Consider the following 16,056-nt stretch of genomic DNA (forward strand, 5'->3'; position numbering starts at 1 on the left):
TAACATCCCTCCTCCTGTAAGCTTACCTTACTGCTGGGGGGTCACACACTGATAGTAACACAATGTAACACCCCCTCCTCCTGTAAGCTACCTTACTGCTGGGGTCACACTGATAGTAACACAATGTAACACCCCTCCTCCTGTAAGCTTACCTTACTGCTGGGGGGTCACACTGATAGTAACACAATGTAACATCCCTCCTCCTGTAAGCTTACCTTACTGCTGGGGTCACACACTGATAGTAACACAATGTAACACCCCTCCCCCTGTAAGCTTACCTTACTGCTGGGGTCACACACTGAGGAGCAGAGATCTCCACACACAACACAACAGCAGTGACTGCCCGACCAGGAGCTGCTCTGTATCTGGGAGATGCTGGAGGTGTAGGACCTGTGATTATGACACAGTCATGTGACCAGTAAATGTGGGGGCGGAGCTCAGCAGTGCAGGAGAGAAGAGATTGTGGTGAAGGACCTGTGATCATGTGACAGGAGTGGGCGTGGGCAGGGGGTGGGGGGGGGGGGGAGGAGGAAGAGAGAACAACTCTCACCAGAGCCAAAGAAACAACAGGATTAACCCTTAGAGGACCCGGCCAATTAAAATTTTTGTTTTCGTCTTTTCCTCCTTGTGTATATAAGGCCATACATACATACATACATAGCAGTTGCATTTTTCCACCTAGAAACCCACATGATCCCTTATCCTTATTTTTTACATCAATAATTGTACTTTGCGATGACGGCTGAATTATACCATAAAGTCACTGCGAAACAGAAAAAAATTCAATGTGTGGTGAAATTGAGAAAAAAACGCATTTCATTTATTTATTTATTTATTTTTTTCTTTTTTTTCCTCCTCCTCATACATAGTAACACTGTGGTCTCCTCCTCCTCCTCATACGTAGTAACCCTGTGGTCTCCTCCTCCTCCTCATACATAGTAACCCTGTGGTCTCCTCCTCCTCATACATAGTAACCCTGTGGTCTCCTCCTCCTCCTCATACATAGTAACCCTGTGGTCTCCTCCTCCTCCTCATACATAGTAAACCCTGTGGTCTCCTCCTCCTCCTCATACATTAGTAACCCTGTGGTCTCCTCCTCCTCCTCATACATAGTACCCTGTGGTCTCCTCCTCCTCATACATAGTAACCCTGTGGTCTCCTCCTCCTCATACATAGTAACCCTGTGGTCTCCTCCTCCTTCCTCATACATAGTAACCCTGTGGTCTCCTCCTCCTCATACATAGTAACCTTGTGGTCTCCTCCTCCTCATACATAGTAACCCTGTGGCCTCCTCCTCCTCATACATAGTAACCCTGTCGTCTTCTCCTCATCATACATAGTAACCCTGTGGTCTCCTCCTCCTCCTCATCCATAGTAACCCTGTGGTCTCCTCCTCCTCATACATAGTAACCCTGTGGTCTCCTCCTCCTCCTCATAGCATAGTAACCCTGTGGTCTCCTCCCTCCTCATACATAGTAACCCTGTGGGTCTCCTCCTCCTCCTCATACATAGTAACCCTGTGATCTCCTCCTCCTCATACATAGTAACCCCTGTGGTCTCCTCCTCCTCCTCATACAATAGTAACCCTGTGGTCTCCTCCTCCTCCTCATACATAGTAACCCTGTGGTCTCCTCCTCCTCATACATAGTAACCCTGTGGTCTCCTCCTCCTCCTCATACATAGTAACCCTGTGGTCTCCTCCTCCTCATACATAGTAACCCTGTGGTCTCCTCCTCCTCCTCATACATAGTAACCCTGTGGTCTCCTCCTCCTCATACATAGTAAACCCTGTGGTCTCCTCCTCCTCCTCATACATAGTAACCCTGTGGTCTCCTCCTCCTCCTCATACATAGTAACCCTGTGGTCTCCTCCTCCTCCTCATACATAGTAACCCTGTGGTCTCCTCCTCCTCATACATAGTAACCCTGTGGTCTCCTCCTCCTCATACATAGTAACTCTGTGGTCTCCTCCTCCTCCTAATACATAGTAACCCTGTGGTCTCCTCCTCCTCCTCATACATAGTAACGCTGTGGTCTCCTCCTCCTCCTCATACATAGTAACCCTGTGGTCTCCTCCTCCTCCTCATACATAGTAACCTTGTGGTCTCCTCCTCCTCCTCATACATAGTAACCTTGTGGTCTCCTCCTCCTCCTCCTCCTCCTCATACATAGTAACCCTGTGGTCTCCTCTTCCTCATACATAGTAACCCTGTGGTCTCCTCCTCATACATAGTAACCCTGTGGTCTCCTCCTCCTCATACATAGTAACCCTGTGGTCTCCTCCTCCTCCTCATACATAGAAACCCTGTGGTCTCCTCCTCCTCCTCATACATAGTAACCCTATGGTCTCCTCCTCCTCCTCATACATAGTAACTCTGTGGTCTCCTCCTCCTCCTCATACATAGTAACCCTGTGGTCTCCTCCTCCTCATACATAGTAACCCTGTGGTCTCCTCCTCCTCCTCATACATAGTAACCCTGTGGTCTCCTCCTCCTCATACATAGTAACCCTGTGGTCTCCTCCTCCTCCTCATACATAGTAACCCTGTGGTCTCCTCCTCCTCCTCATACATAGTAACCCTATGGTCTCCTCCTCCTCCTCATACATAGTAACTCTGTGGTCTCCTCCTCCTCCTCATACATAGTAACCCTGTGGTCTCCTCCTCCTCATACATAGTAACCCTGTGGTCTCCTCCTCCTCCTCATACATAGTAACCCTGTGGTCTCCTCCTCATACATAGTAACCCTGTGGTCTCCTCCTCCTCCTCATACATAGTAACCCTGTGGTCTCCTCCTCCTCCTCATACATAGTCACTCTGTGGTCTCCTCCTCCTCCTCATACATAGTAACCCTGTGGTCTCCTCCTCCTCCTCATACATAGTAACCCTGTGGTCTCCTCCTCCTCCTCATACATAGTAACCCTGTGGTCTCCTCCTCCTCCTCATACATAGTAACCCTGTGGTCTCCTCCTCCTCCTCATACATAGTAACCCTGTGGTCTCCTCCTCCTCCTCATACATAGTAACCCTGTGGTCTCCTCCTCCTCCTCATACATAGTAACCCTGTGGTTCCTCCTCCTCATACATAGTAACCCTGTGGTCTCCTCCTCCTCATACATAGTAACCCTGTGGTCCCTCCTCCTCCTCATACATAGTAACCCTGTGGTCTCCTCCTCCTCATACATAGTAACCCTGTGGTCTCCTCCTCCTCCTCATACATAGTAACCCTGTGGTCTCCTCCTCCTCCTCATACATAGTAACCCTGTGGTCTCCTCCTCCTCATACATAGTAACCCTGTGGTCTCATCCTCCTCCTCATACATAGTAACCCTGTGGTCTCCTCCTCATACATAGTAACTCTGTGGTCTCCTCCTCCTCATACATAGTAACCCTGTGGTCTCCTCCTCATACATAGTAACCCTGTGGTCTCCTCCTCCTCATACATAGTAACCCTGTGGTCTCCTCCTCCTCCTCATACATAGTAACCCTGTGTTCTCCTCCTCATACATAGTAACCCTGTGGTCTCCTCCTCCTCATACATAGTAACCCTGTGGTCTCCTCCTCCTCATACATAGTAACCCTGTGGTCTCCTCCTCCTCATACATAGTAACCCTGTGGTCTCCTCCTCATACATAGTAACCCTGTGGTCTCCTCCTCCTCCTCATACATAGTAACCCTGTGGTCTCCTCCTCATACATAGTAACCCTGTGGTCTCCTCCTCCTCATACATAGTAACCCTGTGGTCTCCTCCTCATACATAGTAACCCTGTGGTCTCCTCCTCATACATAGTAACCCTGTGGTCTTCTCCTCCTCCTCCTCATACATAGTAACCCTGTGGTCTCCTCCTCCTCATACATAGTAACCCTGTGGTCTCCTCCTCATACATAGTAACCCTGTGGTCTCCTCCTCCTCCTCATACATAGTAACCCTGTGGTCTCCTCCTCATACATAGTAACCCTGTGGTCTCCTCCTCATACATAGTAACCCTGTGGTCTCCTCCTCCTCCTCATACATAGTAACCCTGTGGTCTCCTCCTCATACATAGTAACCCTGTGGTCTCCTCCTCATACATAGTAACCCTGTGGTCTCCTCCTCCTCCTCCTCATACATAATAACCCTGTGGTCTCCTCCTCATACATAGTAACCCTGTGGTCTCCTCCTCCTCCTCATACATAGTAACCCTGTGGTCTCCTCCTCATACATAGTAACCCTGTGGTCTCCTCCTCCTCCTCATACATAGTAACCCTGTGGTCTCCTCCTCCTCCTCATACATAGTAACCCTGTGGTCTCCTCCTCCTCCTCATACATAGTAACCCTGTGGTCTCCTCCTCCTCCTCATACATAGTAACCCTGTGGTCTCCTCCTCCTCCTCATACATAGTAACCCTGTGGTCTCCTCCTCCTCATACATAGTAACCCTGTGGTCTCCTCCTCCTCCTCATACATAGTACCCCTGTGGTCTCCTCCTCCTCCTCATACATAGTAACCCTGTGGTCTCCTCCTCCTCCTCATACATAGTAACCCTGTGGTCTCCTCCTCCTCCTCATACATAGTAACCCTGTGGTCTCCTCCTCCTCCTCATACATAGTAACCCTGTGGTCTCCTCCTCCTCCTCATACATAGTAACCCTGTGGTCTCCTCCTCCTCCTCATACATAGTATCCCTGTGGTCTCCTCCTCCTCCTCATACATAGTAACCCTGTGGTCTCCTCCTCCTCCTCATACATAGTAACCCTGTGGTCTCCTCCTCTTACATAGCAACCCTGTGGTCTCCTCCCCCCCCGATACATAGTAACCATATGGTCTCCTCCTCCTCCTCATACATAGTAACCCTGTGGTCTCCTCCTCCTCATACATAGTAACTCTGTGGCCTCCTCCTCCTCATACATAGTAACCCTGTAGTCTCCTCCTCCTCCTCCTCATACATAGTAACCCTGTGGTCTCCTCCTCCTCCTCATACATAGTAACCCTGTGGTCTCCTCCTCCTCATACATAGTAACCCTGTGGTCTCCTCCTCCTCATACATAGTAACCCTGTGGTCTCCTCCTCCTCCTCATACATAGTAACCCCTGTGGTCTCCTCCTCATACATAGTAACCCTGTGGTCTCCTCCTCCTCCTCATACATAGTAACCTTGTGGTCTCCTCCTCTTCCTCATACATAGTAACCCTGTGGTCTCCTCCTCTTCCTCATACATAGTAACCCTGTGGTCTCCTCCTCCTCCTCATACATAGTAACCACTGTGGTCTCCTCCTCCTCCTCATACATAGTAACCCTGTGGTCTCCTCCTCCTCATTACATAGTAACCCCTGTGGTCTCCTCCTCCTCCTCATACTAGTAACCCTGTGGTCTCCTCTCCTCTCATACATAGTAACCATGGGTCTCCTCCTCCTCATACATAGTAACCCTGTGGTCTCCTCCTCCTCCTCATACATAGTAACCCTGTGGTCTCCTCCTCCTCCTCATACATAGTAACCCTGTGGTCTCCTCCTCCTCCTCATACATAGTAACCCTGTGGTCTCCTCCTCCTCATACATAGTAACCCTGTGGTCTCCTCCTCCTCATACATAGTAACCCTGTGGTGGTGGTCTCCTCCTCCTCATACATAGTAACCCTGTGGTCTCCTCCTCCTCCTCATACATAGTAACCCTGTGGTCTCCTCCTCCTCATACATAGTAACCCTGTGGTCTCCTCCTCCTCATACATAGTAACCCTGTGGTCTCCTTCTCCTCCTCATACATAGTAACCCTGTGGTCTCCTCCTCCTCATACATAGTAACCCTGTGGTCTCCTCCTCCTCATACATAGTAACCCTGTGGTCTCCTCCTCCTCCTCATACATAGTAACCCTGTGGTCTCCTCCTCCTCATACATAGTAACCCTGTGGTCTCCTTCTCCTCCTCATACATAGTAACCCTGTGGTCTCCTCCTCGTACATAGTAACCCTGTGGTCTCCTCCTCCTCATACATAGTAACCCTGTGGTCTCCTCCTCCTCATACATAGTAACCCTGTGGTCTCCTCCTCCTCCTCATACATAGTAACCTGTGGTCTCCTCCTCCAATAACATAGTAACCCTGTGGTCTCCTCCTCTCCTCCTCCTCATACATAGTAACCCTGTGGTCTTCTCCTCCTCCTCATAATAGTAACCCTGTGGTCTCCTCCTCATACATAGTAACCCTGTGGTCTCATCCTCCTCATACATAGTAACCCTGTGGTCTCCTCCTCCTCATACATAGTAACCCTGTGGTCTCCTCCTCCTCCTCCATACATAGTAAACCCTGTGGTCTCCTCCTCCTCCCTCATACATAGTAACCTGTGGTCTCCTCCTCCTCATACATAGTAACCCTGGTGGTTCTCCTCCTCTCTCATACATAGTAACCCTGTGGTCTCCTCCTCCTATACATAGTAACCCTGTGGTCTCCTCCTCCTCCTCATACATAGTAACCCTGTGGTCTCTTCCCTCTTCCTCATACATAGTACCCCTGTGGTCTCCTCCTCCTCCTCATACATAGTAACCCTGTGGGTCTCCTCCTCCCTCATACATAGTAACCCTGTGGTCTCCTCCTCCTCATACATAGTAACCTGTGGTCTCCTCCTCCTCATACATAGTAACCCTGTGGTCTCCTTCTCCTCCTCATACATAGTAACCCTGTGGTCTCCTCCTCCTCATACATAGTAACCCTGTGGTCTCCTCCTCCTCATACATAGTAACCCTGTGGTCTCCTCCTCCTCCTCATACATAGTAACCCTGTGGTCTCCTCCTCCTCATACATAGTAACCCTGTGGTCTCCTCCTCCTCATACATAGTAACCCTGTGGCCTCCTCCTCCTCATACATAGTAACCCTGTGGTCTCCTCCTCCTCCTCATACATAGTAACCCTGTGGTCTCCTCCTCCTCCTCATACATAGTAACCCTGTGGTCTCCTCCTCCTCATACATAGTAACCCTGTGGTCTCCTCCTCCTCCTCATACATAGTAACCCTGTGGTCTCCTCCTCCTCCTCATACATAGTAACCCTGTGGTCTCCTCCTCATACATAGTAACCCTGTGGTCTCCTCCTCATACATAGTAACCCTGTGGTCTCCTCCTCATACATAGTAACCCTGTGGTCTCCTCCTCCTCCTCATACATAGTAACCCTGTGGTCTCCTCCTCCTCATACATAGTAACCCTGTGGTCTCCTCCTCATACATAGTATTATTGGGTACATGGTATACGCGTACATGGTAAAGTTTGGTACTTGGTATAATTGGGTACAATGTGATGTCACATAAACTGTAGACCAGATTATCATACAGAAACAGTAATTACAGAACTAAACAAGGGAATCCTGGCAAACTGTGAAAGTAGGGATTGGAAGGCCCGGAAAGGGAAGTAGGATGTATCAGAACTTGGATATTAGACGATTGCTGCCCGGTATCGGGAGTATCAGACGAGTGCTGCCCTGTATCGTGAGTATCAGACGAGTGCTGCCCGGTATCGGGAGTATCAGACGAGTGCTGCCCGGTATCGGGAGTATCAGACGAGTGCTGCCCGGTATCGGGAGTATCAGACGAGTGCTGCCCGGTGTCGTGAGTATCAGACGAGTGCTGCCCGGTATCGGGAGTATCAGACGAGTGCTGCCCGGTATCGGGAGTATCAGACGAGTGCTGCCCGGTATTGGGAGTATCAGACGAGTGCTGCCCGGTATCGGGAGTATCAGACGAGTGCTGCCTGGTACCAGGAATATGGGAAGTGGGAGCAGTATCCACAGGCCCCAAAGCTGTGAAGGCGGAGAGTTCATCCATGGGTCCCAGATGTGGGTGAACCTCGTGTTACGCTCCTCAGATCTTAGCGTTTCCATTCTCATCAAGAAGTTCAAGGCATCCACCACATGGCCATAGATGGGGAGTAGAGGATTTCCATAGTTTTGCCATAATTTGCTTGGTTGCAATCAAAAAGAAACCAAGTCTCCCCTCTTTTTTCATATCTTTAGTAGAGATGAAGCGTAATTCGTTAAGCTTCTTATAAAGTATCGATGTCTTCCCACTCCATAAAGAAGGGCTGTATCCAGGATTTTCAGGGCTGTTTCCATGTGGATTGGAGTGGATTGAAAACACAGAAAGGATCTGTTCACATAATGTTGTAATTGAGTGGATGGCCGTCATATAATGGCAAATATTTGCTGTTATTTTAAAACAACGGCTGTTATATTGCAATAATGGCCGTTATTTACTGTTATATGACGGCCATCCACTCAATGTCAACATTGTGTGAACAGATCCTTTCTGTGTTTTCAATCCACTCCTGGTTTTGGTTGCTATGAGGACCTGACTTGAAGACCAAATACTGCCTGAAATGTACGTAGTGTGAACATAGCCTAAAGGTTGAGATTTATAAGACATGGTGTAAAGTGAGACTGGCTCAGTCGCCCCCGGCAGCCAATCAGATTCCACCTTTTATTCCTCAGACTCTTCAGAAAATGAAAGGTGGAATCGGATTGGTTGCCGGGGGTTACTGCACCAGTTTCACTTTACACCAGGTTTGATAAATCTCGCCCTTTGTACTTACTGTATCTCTGTTCTCACATCTTTACAGCTTCTATAAACGTACACTTACTACTGGATGAATTACTGTGGACGCAGCTTGGGCAGATCATGTAGTCTTGTTTAGCCTCTTCCCTTTGAAGCCGTAGTGGTAACGCAGGAGCTGCAGGTGTTATGGCCGGAGCTATGATGTGGCACTTGTCACCGGGCTTGGAGTGGTAGTAACACATTCCCCCCCCCCCTCCCCCCCCCCCCCCCCCCCGCTACCATCACACACCCATACAAGTGTTCCTATTACCCCTTTATGCAATGTAATAGTACAGGACTAGAATGCACAGAGTCAGAGGTAAGTGCAAAACAGTGAACTTTACTGAACAGTCTCTTACATGGAACTAACAATCACTACAAGAACCTTGTTCACAAGATGCAGTTTTTAGCTCGAGACATTGGGTAGTCAGTTCATCGCCTTTGAGTTTGGAGATACTTAGGGGGCAAAGTCTCTTCAAGGGGGATAACTTACGTAGGTTGTGACTTTTGTGACAAGGCAGACTATCTAAAGGGGACCATTTACCGCGGGACTCTGCGGCACGGGGTTTGAACCATGTTGGAGTCTATGGCGAATACTTGAGATTAACCTGTACTCAGGATATGTACAAATCAGTGTAACCCTTGGTCCTGGCCAGTTTGCAGCAGGACATGTTGGTGAAGAGCAGGCGTATTGCGGATTACAGGGTTTGGAAAACAAGTAACCCCATCAGTGTGGACAGACCTTGGTCCCCCATCAGCAGTAGTCACACCCAGGTGTTTTTATCCAGCCAAAGTTGGACAGAAATGAAAGATTTGATTGACTTTTAAAACGTTTCCCACATTCTGAACATTAATACAGCTTTCCTCCTGTGTGAATTCTCTTATGTTTTGCGAGCTGTGGTTTACTTTTAAAGCTTTTTTCACATTCTGTACATGAATAAGGTTTTTCTCCTGTATGAATTCTCTTATGTTCAACAAGATGTGAACTGTATGTAAAGCATTTCCCACATACTGAGCACGAATATGGCCTCTCTCCCATGTGACTTCTCTCATGTCGGACACAAATTGATTTATCCGAAAAGCATTTTCCACATTCTGAACACGAATACGGCTTTTCTCCTGTGTGACTTCTCTCATGTCGAACGCAAGTCGATTTATATGAAAAACCTTTCCCACATTCTGAACACGTATGTGGCTTTTCTCCTGTATGAGTTATATGATGTTTCCTTAATTTAGCGTTGGTGATAAAACATTTCCCACATTCCAGACATGAAAATGGCCTCTCTCCTGTGTGAATTCTCTCATGGATTACAAGCTCTGATTTACTTGGAAAACATTTCCCACATTCAGAACAAGAGTATGGCTTCTCTCCTGTGTGAATTCTTTCATGTGTAACGCAAATGGATTTCTTTGTAAAACATTTTCCACATTTTAAACACGAGTACGGCTTCTCTCCTGTTTGCCTTCTACGCTGTGTAATATGTTGGGACTTAGTTCTACACCGTTTTCCACATTCTGAGCATGAATGTGGGTTTGCTCCTGTGTGAATTCTTTTGTGGATTAAAAGATCTGATCTACCTGTGAACTCTTTTCTACATTCATTACATTGAAACCTTTTCTTTTCTCCTCTGTGCTCTGTCCTTGTGGTCGCGGTGTGTGAGTGGTCAGGAGAAGGTTCCTCATGGTCAGGATCTACAGTAATGGGGGGGAGGGCTTCTCCTGAGGAGTGCTGCACGGTATCTTCCTCTTTTATTGTACAATTTAGCGATAATATGATTTTTTCTTCAGAGTTCTTCCTGGAATTCTCTGTTAAGATTAAAAGAATAGATTTTTTCCTACAGTTCTGCAAAGAAAGGACCCTGTCCTAGAGAAAGCGGAGTCCAGTCTGCAGGTATCCTGGTGCGGAGCCGAAGGAGCGGAGTCGACTCATATACTGATTTCCAAGAAAAGTTCCAGGATAACTAGAAATGAATTCATGGAAATCTCTGCTCATTCTGTGCTGAGGGGTCATGTAGGCGGAGCTACACATTGATTGACAGCTTTCTCTATAGTCCCACCTATACACAGACAGCTGTCAGGCCCTGAGGAGGACCCCCCACGTGACTACTCACAGAGATTGGGAATAAGCAGAGATTCCCATCAATAAATCTGGGAACTTTTCCCACAATTATATATTGTGGAGTTGAGAGTCTATTTTAAAAATGTGTTATATTCTCAAAATGTATATAGTTTTGTATTATGCGGGAGGGGTCTTGTATAGATGCCGGAGGGGCCTTGTATAGATGCGGGGGGGGGGGCCTTGTATAGATGCGCGAGGGGCCTTGTATAGATGCGCGGGGGGGGGGGTCTTGTATAGATGCGCGAGGGGCCTTGTGTAGATGCGGGGGGGGGGGGGGGCCTTGTAAAGATGCGCGAGGGGCCTTGTATAGATGCGCGAGGGGCCTTGTATAGATGCGGGGGGGGGGCCTTGTATAGATGCGGGGGGGGGGGCCTTGTATAGATGCGGGAGGGGCCTTGTATAGATGCGGGGGGGGCCTTGTATAGATGCGGGGGGGGGGGGGCCTTGTATAGATGCGGGGGGGGGGGGCCTTGTATAGATGCGTGAGGGGCCTTGTATAGATGGGGGGGGGGCCTTGTATAGATGCGGGGGGGGGGCCTTGTATAGATGCGGGGGGGGGGGGGGCCTTGTATAGATGCGGGAGGGGCCTTGTATAGATGCGCGAGGGGCCTTGTATAGATGCCGGAGGGGCCTTGTATAGATGCGGGGGGGACCTTGTATAGATGCGCGAGGGGCCTTGTATAGATGCGCGAGGGGCCTTGTATAGATGCGGGGGGGGGGGGGGGGCCTTGTAAAGATGCGCGAGGGGCCTTGTATAGATGCGCGAGGGGCCTTGTATAGATGCGGGGGGGGGGCCTTGTATAGATGCGGGGGGGGGGGGCCTTGTATAGATGCGTGAGGGGCCTTGTATAGATGCGCGAGGGGCCTTGTATAGATGCCGGAGGGGCCTTGTATAGATGGGGGGGGGACCTTGTATAGATGCGCGAGGGGCCTTGTATAGATGCGCGAGGGGCCTTGTATAGATGCGCGAGGGGCCTTGTATAGATGCGCGAGGGGCCTTGTATAGATGCGCGAGGGGCCTTGTATAGATGCGCGAGGGGCCTTGTATAGATGCGCGAGGGGCCTTGTATAGATGCGCGAGGGGCCTTGTATAGATGCGCGAGGGGCCTTGTATAGATGCCGGAGGGGCCTTGTATAGATGCGGGAGGGGCCTTGTATAGATGCGGGGGGGGGGGGGGCCTCGTATAGATGCGCGAGGGGCCTTGTATAGATGCGGGGGGGGGGCCTTGTATAGATGCGCGAGGGGCCTTGTATAGATGCAGGGGGGGGGCCTTGTATAGATGCGGGAGGGGCCTTGTATAGATCCGGGGGGGGCCTTGTATAGATGCGCGAGGGGCCTTGTATAGATGCAGGGGGGGGGCCTTGTATAGATGCCGGAGGGGCCTTCCCCCTCTGTTACTGACTATTTTCCTAATGGAATTTTCTCTTGTTTTGTGCTCTCTGCTTTAAAGAGGACCTGTCACCCCCCGTGCCAGGGTGACAGGCTCCTGACCCCCCGTTACAGCCCCCTATACTCACCTGATCCCGCCGGGTCCCACTTCCTGATCTGGTTGGGTCACGGAGATATCAGCGCCCGAAGTCCGGCGCGCGCTCACAGGAGAGTCCGATGCCCATAGAGAATGACGGAGCTCCCCATTCATTCTCTAAGAGCGTCGGACTCTCCTGTGAACGCGCGCCGGACTTCGGGCGCTCATATCTCCATGACCCGACCGGATCAGGAAGCGGGACCCGGCAGGATCAGGTGAGTATAGGGGGCTGTAGTGGGGGGTCGGGAGCCTGTCATCCCGGCACAGGGGGTGACACGTCTCCTTTAATTCAAGGTCTCGGCTTCAGAGTCTTTGCCAATAGATAAAGACTAGGAAGGATGGGGGGGCCAGTACAATGGCTTCTTATGTGCACCATCCTCCTTTTTCCTCCCTCCTCCTACATTTTGAAACTTTCTTGTTGAAGATATAAACTAAGGGATGTTCCCATAATAAACAGAATCGGCTTGAACACGGGCTTGGTATCACGTGTTTGGCTGATACTTGCGGCAGACTGCAGCTGCCACACTTTACCAATTTGGCACGGCCCAGGTATATCTGAGAGACTCTGATTCTAAGTCTCACCCTAACAATATATATGGGGAGATTTATCAAACATGGTGTAAAGTGAGACTGGCTCACTCGTCCCCAGCAACCAATCAGATTCCACCTTTCATTTTTCAAAGAGAGTCTGTAAAGAATGAAAGGTGGAATCTGATTGGTTGCCGGGGGCGACTGAGCCAGATTCGCTTTACACCAGTTTGATAAATCTCCCCCAAAGAGTCTTCCTCCTCTCTATAATAGGATGCATAAAGGTTGCTGCTTCCTCACTGTGGCAGGTTCCATTTGTAGAACGTTTGTATGAGATATCATACACTATTGGTTTAGTATTTTCTATATAATATCAGATCAGAAAGTACAACTGTGAAAGCTTATTTGCTTCTGAATCTACTTTTTTCTTAAAAAAAAAAGACCAAAGACAATGGACGAAAGGCCGTCCGTGTAACTCCAGCTGTACTTCTATAGCATAACGAGCCCTCAAAGTACTCCGCGTAATGCTGCGTTTACACGGAATGATTATCGTTCAAAGTTCGATTATCGTTCGCATTTGAGCGATAATCGTTCCATGTAAACAGAGTGAACGATCAAGTGACGAGCGAGAAATCGTCCATTGTGATCTTTCAACATGTTCTCAAATGGTCGTTGGTCGCTCACTAAAAATTTGCAGATCGCTTCGTGTAAACAGTCTTTCAAGGATTTGCCTTAAGTGTGAGATGGGCCTAAGCAATCTTAAAACGATTTTCTAACGATTTTTATCGGTCTAAAGACTGATCTTTATGAAAACCAAATTGTTGCTTCAAAATCGTTAAACGATCGATTGGGCGAATTATCGCTCTGTGTAAACGCAGCATTAGAGGGTCCGACGTATTAGACAAGCAGATCAGCGAGCAATCACCGAGCACCTTTTGACATGTTGAAAGACAAGGTTTGTTGGTTGGATGTTCTTACACTGACAGATAATCGTTCATTTTTGGTCATTATAGCGAATTTTTAAATGATAATGACTCCAGGATTTTTAACGATAAACGATCGCAAACAACATTGTTCATCGGTAACCTGAAATTGTTCCCCATATTACACAGAGCGATAGTCGGTAGTTACTATGGTCAGTTACTCTATCTGATCCCAGGGAATGACGGAACAATGTGGAATTACGCTGACCGATCCGTGACCGAATGCGGAATTACAGAAAACGATTAATGATGGTTTTGTTGTCAGCACCGAACGAACGATGAAGGATTTCACGTTTGTCGTTTTATTGTTGCTGCATTTACACGAAAAAATTATTGTTTAAATTTGAACGATATAACGGTAATTTGCCCTGCTTAAATTCCTACTGGCCGTACACGGAGAGATTACCGCCCACTTCCTGGAGAACGAAGGCTCCTCTGTCCCATCTATTACCCCCCTCAGACCTGGGTATTGTGTAGTACTGTGTGATGGAAGCCGCCATACTGAATCCACCAGTGTCCTTTGTTAGCGCCACCATTCTGGAGGTATGCCCACTGTTCTATGTAAATTAGCATATCCGAGTCACCGGCGGCAGGGAGTCCGTCTGCGTCGGCTAATCCCTTGCTCTGACCATCAAGCTGATGCGGCTTCAGAGGATCCTGCTGGGCCAGGCCAGGGCCTAGATAAACACTACATAGGCGCCTCAGAGATGGGAGGAGGACTTGGTGCACTGGGGACCGATACGCTTAGGCCTTAGGTTGTCGCGCTTTGCATCATCCACATGGTAGAGATTCAACTCAAGGACAGATGGAATGACATAAAACCAAACTAATCCCGGGATAAGCAAGGCAGTAGACAACGAGCTGAATAAGAACGGGGGGGGGGGGGGATAGATTTACCAAAGAGAAAGCAAAAAGTTAAAGGGAAACTCCCAGCAGATTAGACAACGCTAACCTGCCGATACCCCACATTGCACATGGGACGCTGAGGATGACGGCAACTCTCTTACCTTGATTCTTGATGCTGTTTCTGTGGAGTTTGTAGGTTGGTACAGTGTCTGGTAAGAGCACTGGGAGAAGGACTACCACCCCCAGAGCACCAATCTCATCCCTTCTAATGATTGTCAGCGGAGTAACCCAGGCAGAGCGATGCTCTGCGGGCGCCAGCCCAGTCCCCAGTGCTCAAAACGGCTTTACTGGATGCGGAATTAAACGGCAAACTGCACAGGAACAGCACCGAGGATGAAGGTGAGAGACTTCTCTTCCTCCTCAGCGTCCCGTGTGCAATAGGGACATAGCGGTTAGATTCGTCTAACCTACTGATTGTTTTCCTGTAAGTGTGAAACAAGATGAAAACCTGCCTACAAGTAGAGGGATTCCCCTACAGCCACAGCATGCATTAACCCTTAGCTGTCCTTACCAGGTACGACATGTCTAGCAATCCCAGACCACAGCTTCATCACGCACAGAGCCGCCATGTTCTACTCGACTATACGGTGCAGGGGCGTATATATCTATATATAGTAATAGTGGTCACCTACTAAGAGCCAACTGGCATCACTTCCCACTGCAGACTCCTTAAGAATGGGAATGGGATTTAGGGTCTCTGTCAGATGAATGGTAGCACAAGAACGTCCCCCCAGGATATCACTGTGTGTGACTCAGACTATATAGGACTCTATAACATCCAGGTTATATCTGATCCTACTGTGCAGTATATACCAAACACCGATTATACATCATCCCCAGTGTAGAGAGGTGGGAAGCGCTGAATATCACTGGGATGTACTGGGAGACTGTGCTGACTGATCCTTCACGAATATTCACCCCGCGTATACTGTGATGTCTGCCGGATAAATACCAGAGACGTCTAATCGCCTTCTAGTTTCCTCTCCATATCCCTGTGTAACTCCATCCTCCCCTACCTGGTATAGCAGCTGCCGGCGTCTCCTCCTCCTTCACCTCACTCATACACCGAGGATCGCCCCTCATCCTCTCTTCTTCTGCTTCATCCTCCACTTTAATATTAGTCACCTGATCTCCCCCCTGATGGGACATATAGAACAATTCAGTACAATCCAGCAGACAGGAGGGAAAATCTAACACATCAACATAAGAAACCAGCAACATGTATCTATCAGCCTCATCACATCTATGAGTGCAGGAGCAACAACCACCAGCACCGGGGGGCGCTATAGAGATATAGTGCTATAGCATCAGCCTCATCTACCTGCTGATTGTCTGCTGGGACATTTCCCTCTGGACAGTCCTGGGAATACAGAGGACAGGGACACCTCTCTGGTGGATTCCTGTCACTGCCTCCATCTGTAGGGAACACATAGGGAGCCAATCCATTATAC

General features: G+C 48.9%; 1 protein-coding gene across 1 annotated transcript; it reads right to left on the bottom strand.

The window, feature by feature from the left end:
* Positions 1-9,132: 9,132 nt before the first annotated feature.
* On the bottom strand, positions 9,133-15,128 carry LOC138797119 (zinc finger protein 300-like). The gene is made up of 2 exons (XM_069976919.1): positions 15,117-15,128; positions 9,133-10,407 (listed from the first exon to the last, which is right to left on the bottom strand). The coding sequence occupies exons 1-2, from the start codon at positions 15,126-15,128 to the stop codon at positions 9,394-9,396; spliced, it is 1,026 nt and encodes a 341-aa protein (XP_069833020.1). The 3' UTR covers positions 9,133-9,393.
* Positions 15,129-16,056: the final 928 nt, after the last annotated feature.

This window comes from Dendropsophus ebraccatus, chromosome 7, assembly GCF_027789765.1.
Source record: "Dendropsophus ebraccatus isolate aDenEbr1 chromosome 7, aDenEbr1.pat, whole genome shotgun sequence".
Classification (NCBI taxonomy): Eukaryota; Metazoa; Chordata; class Amphibia; order Anura; family Hylidae; genus Dendropsophus; species Dendropsophus ebraccatus.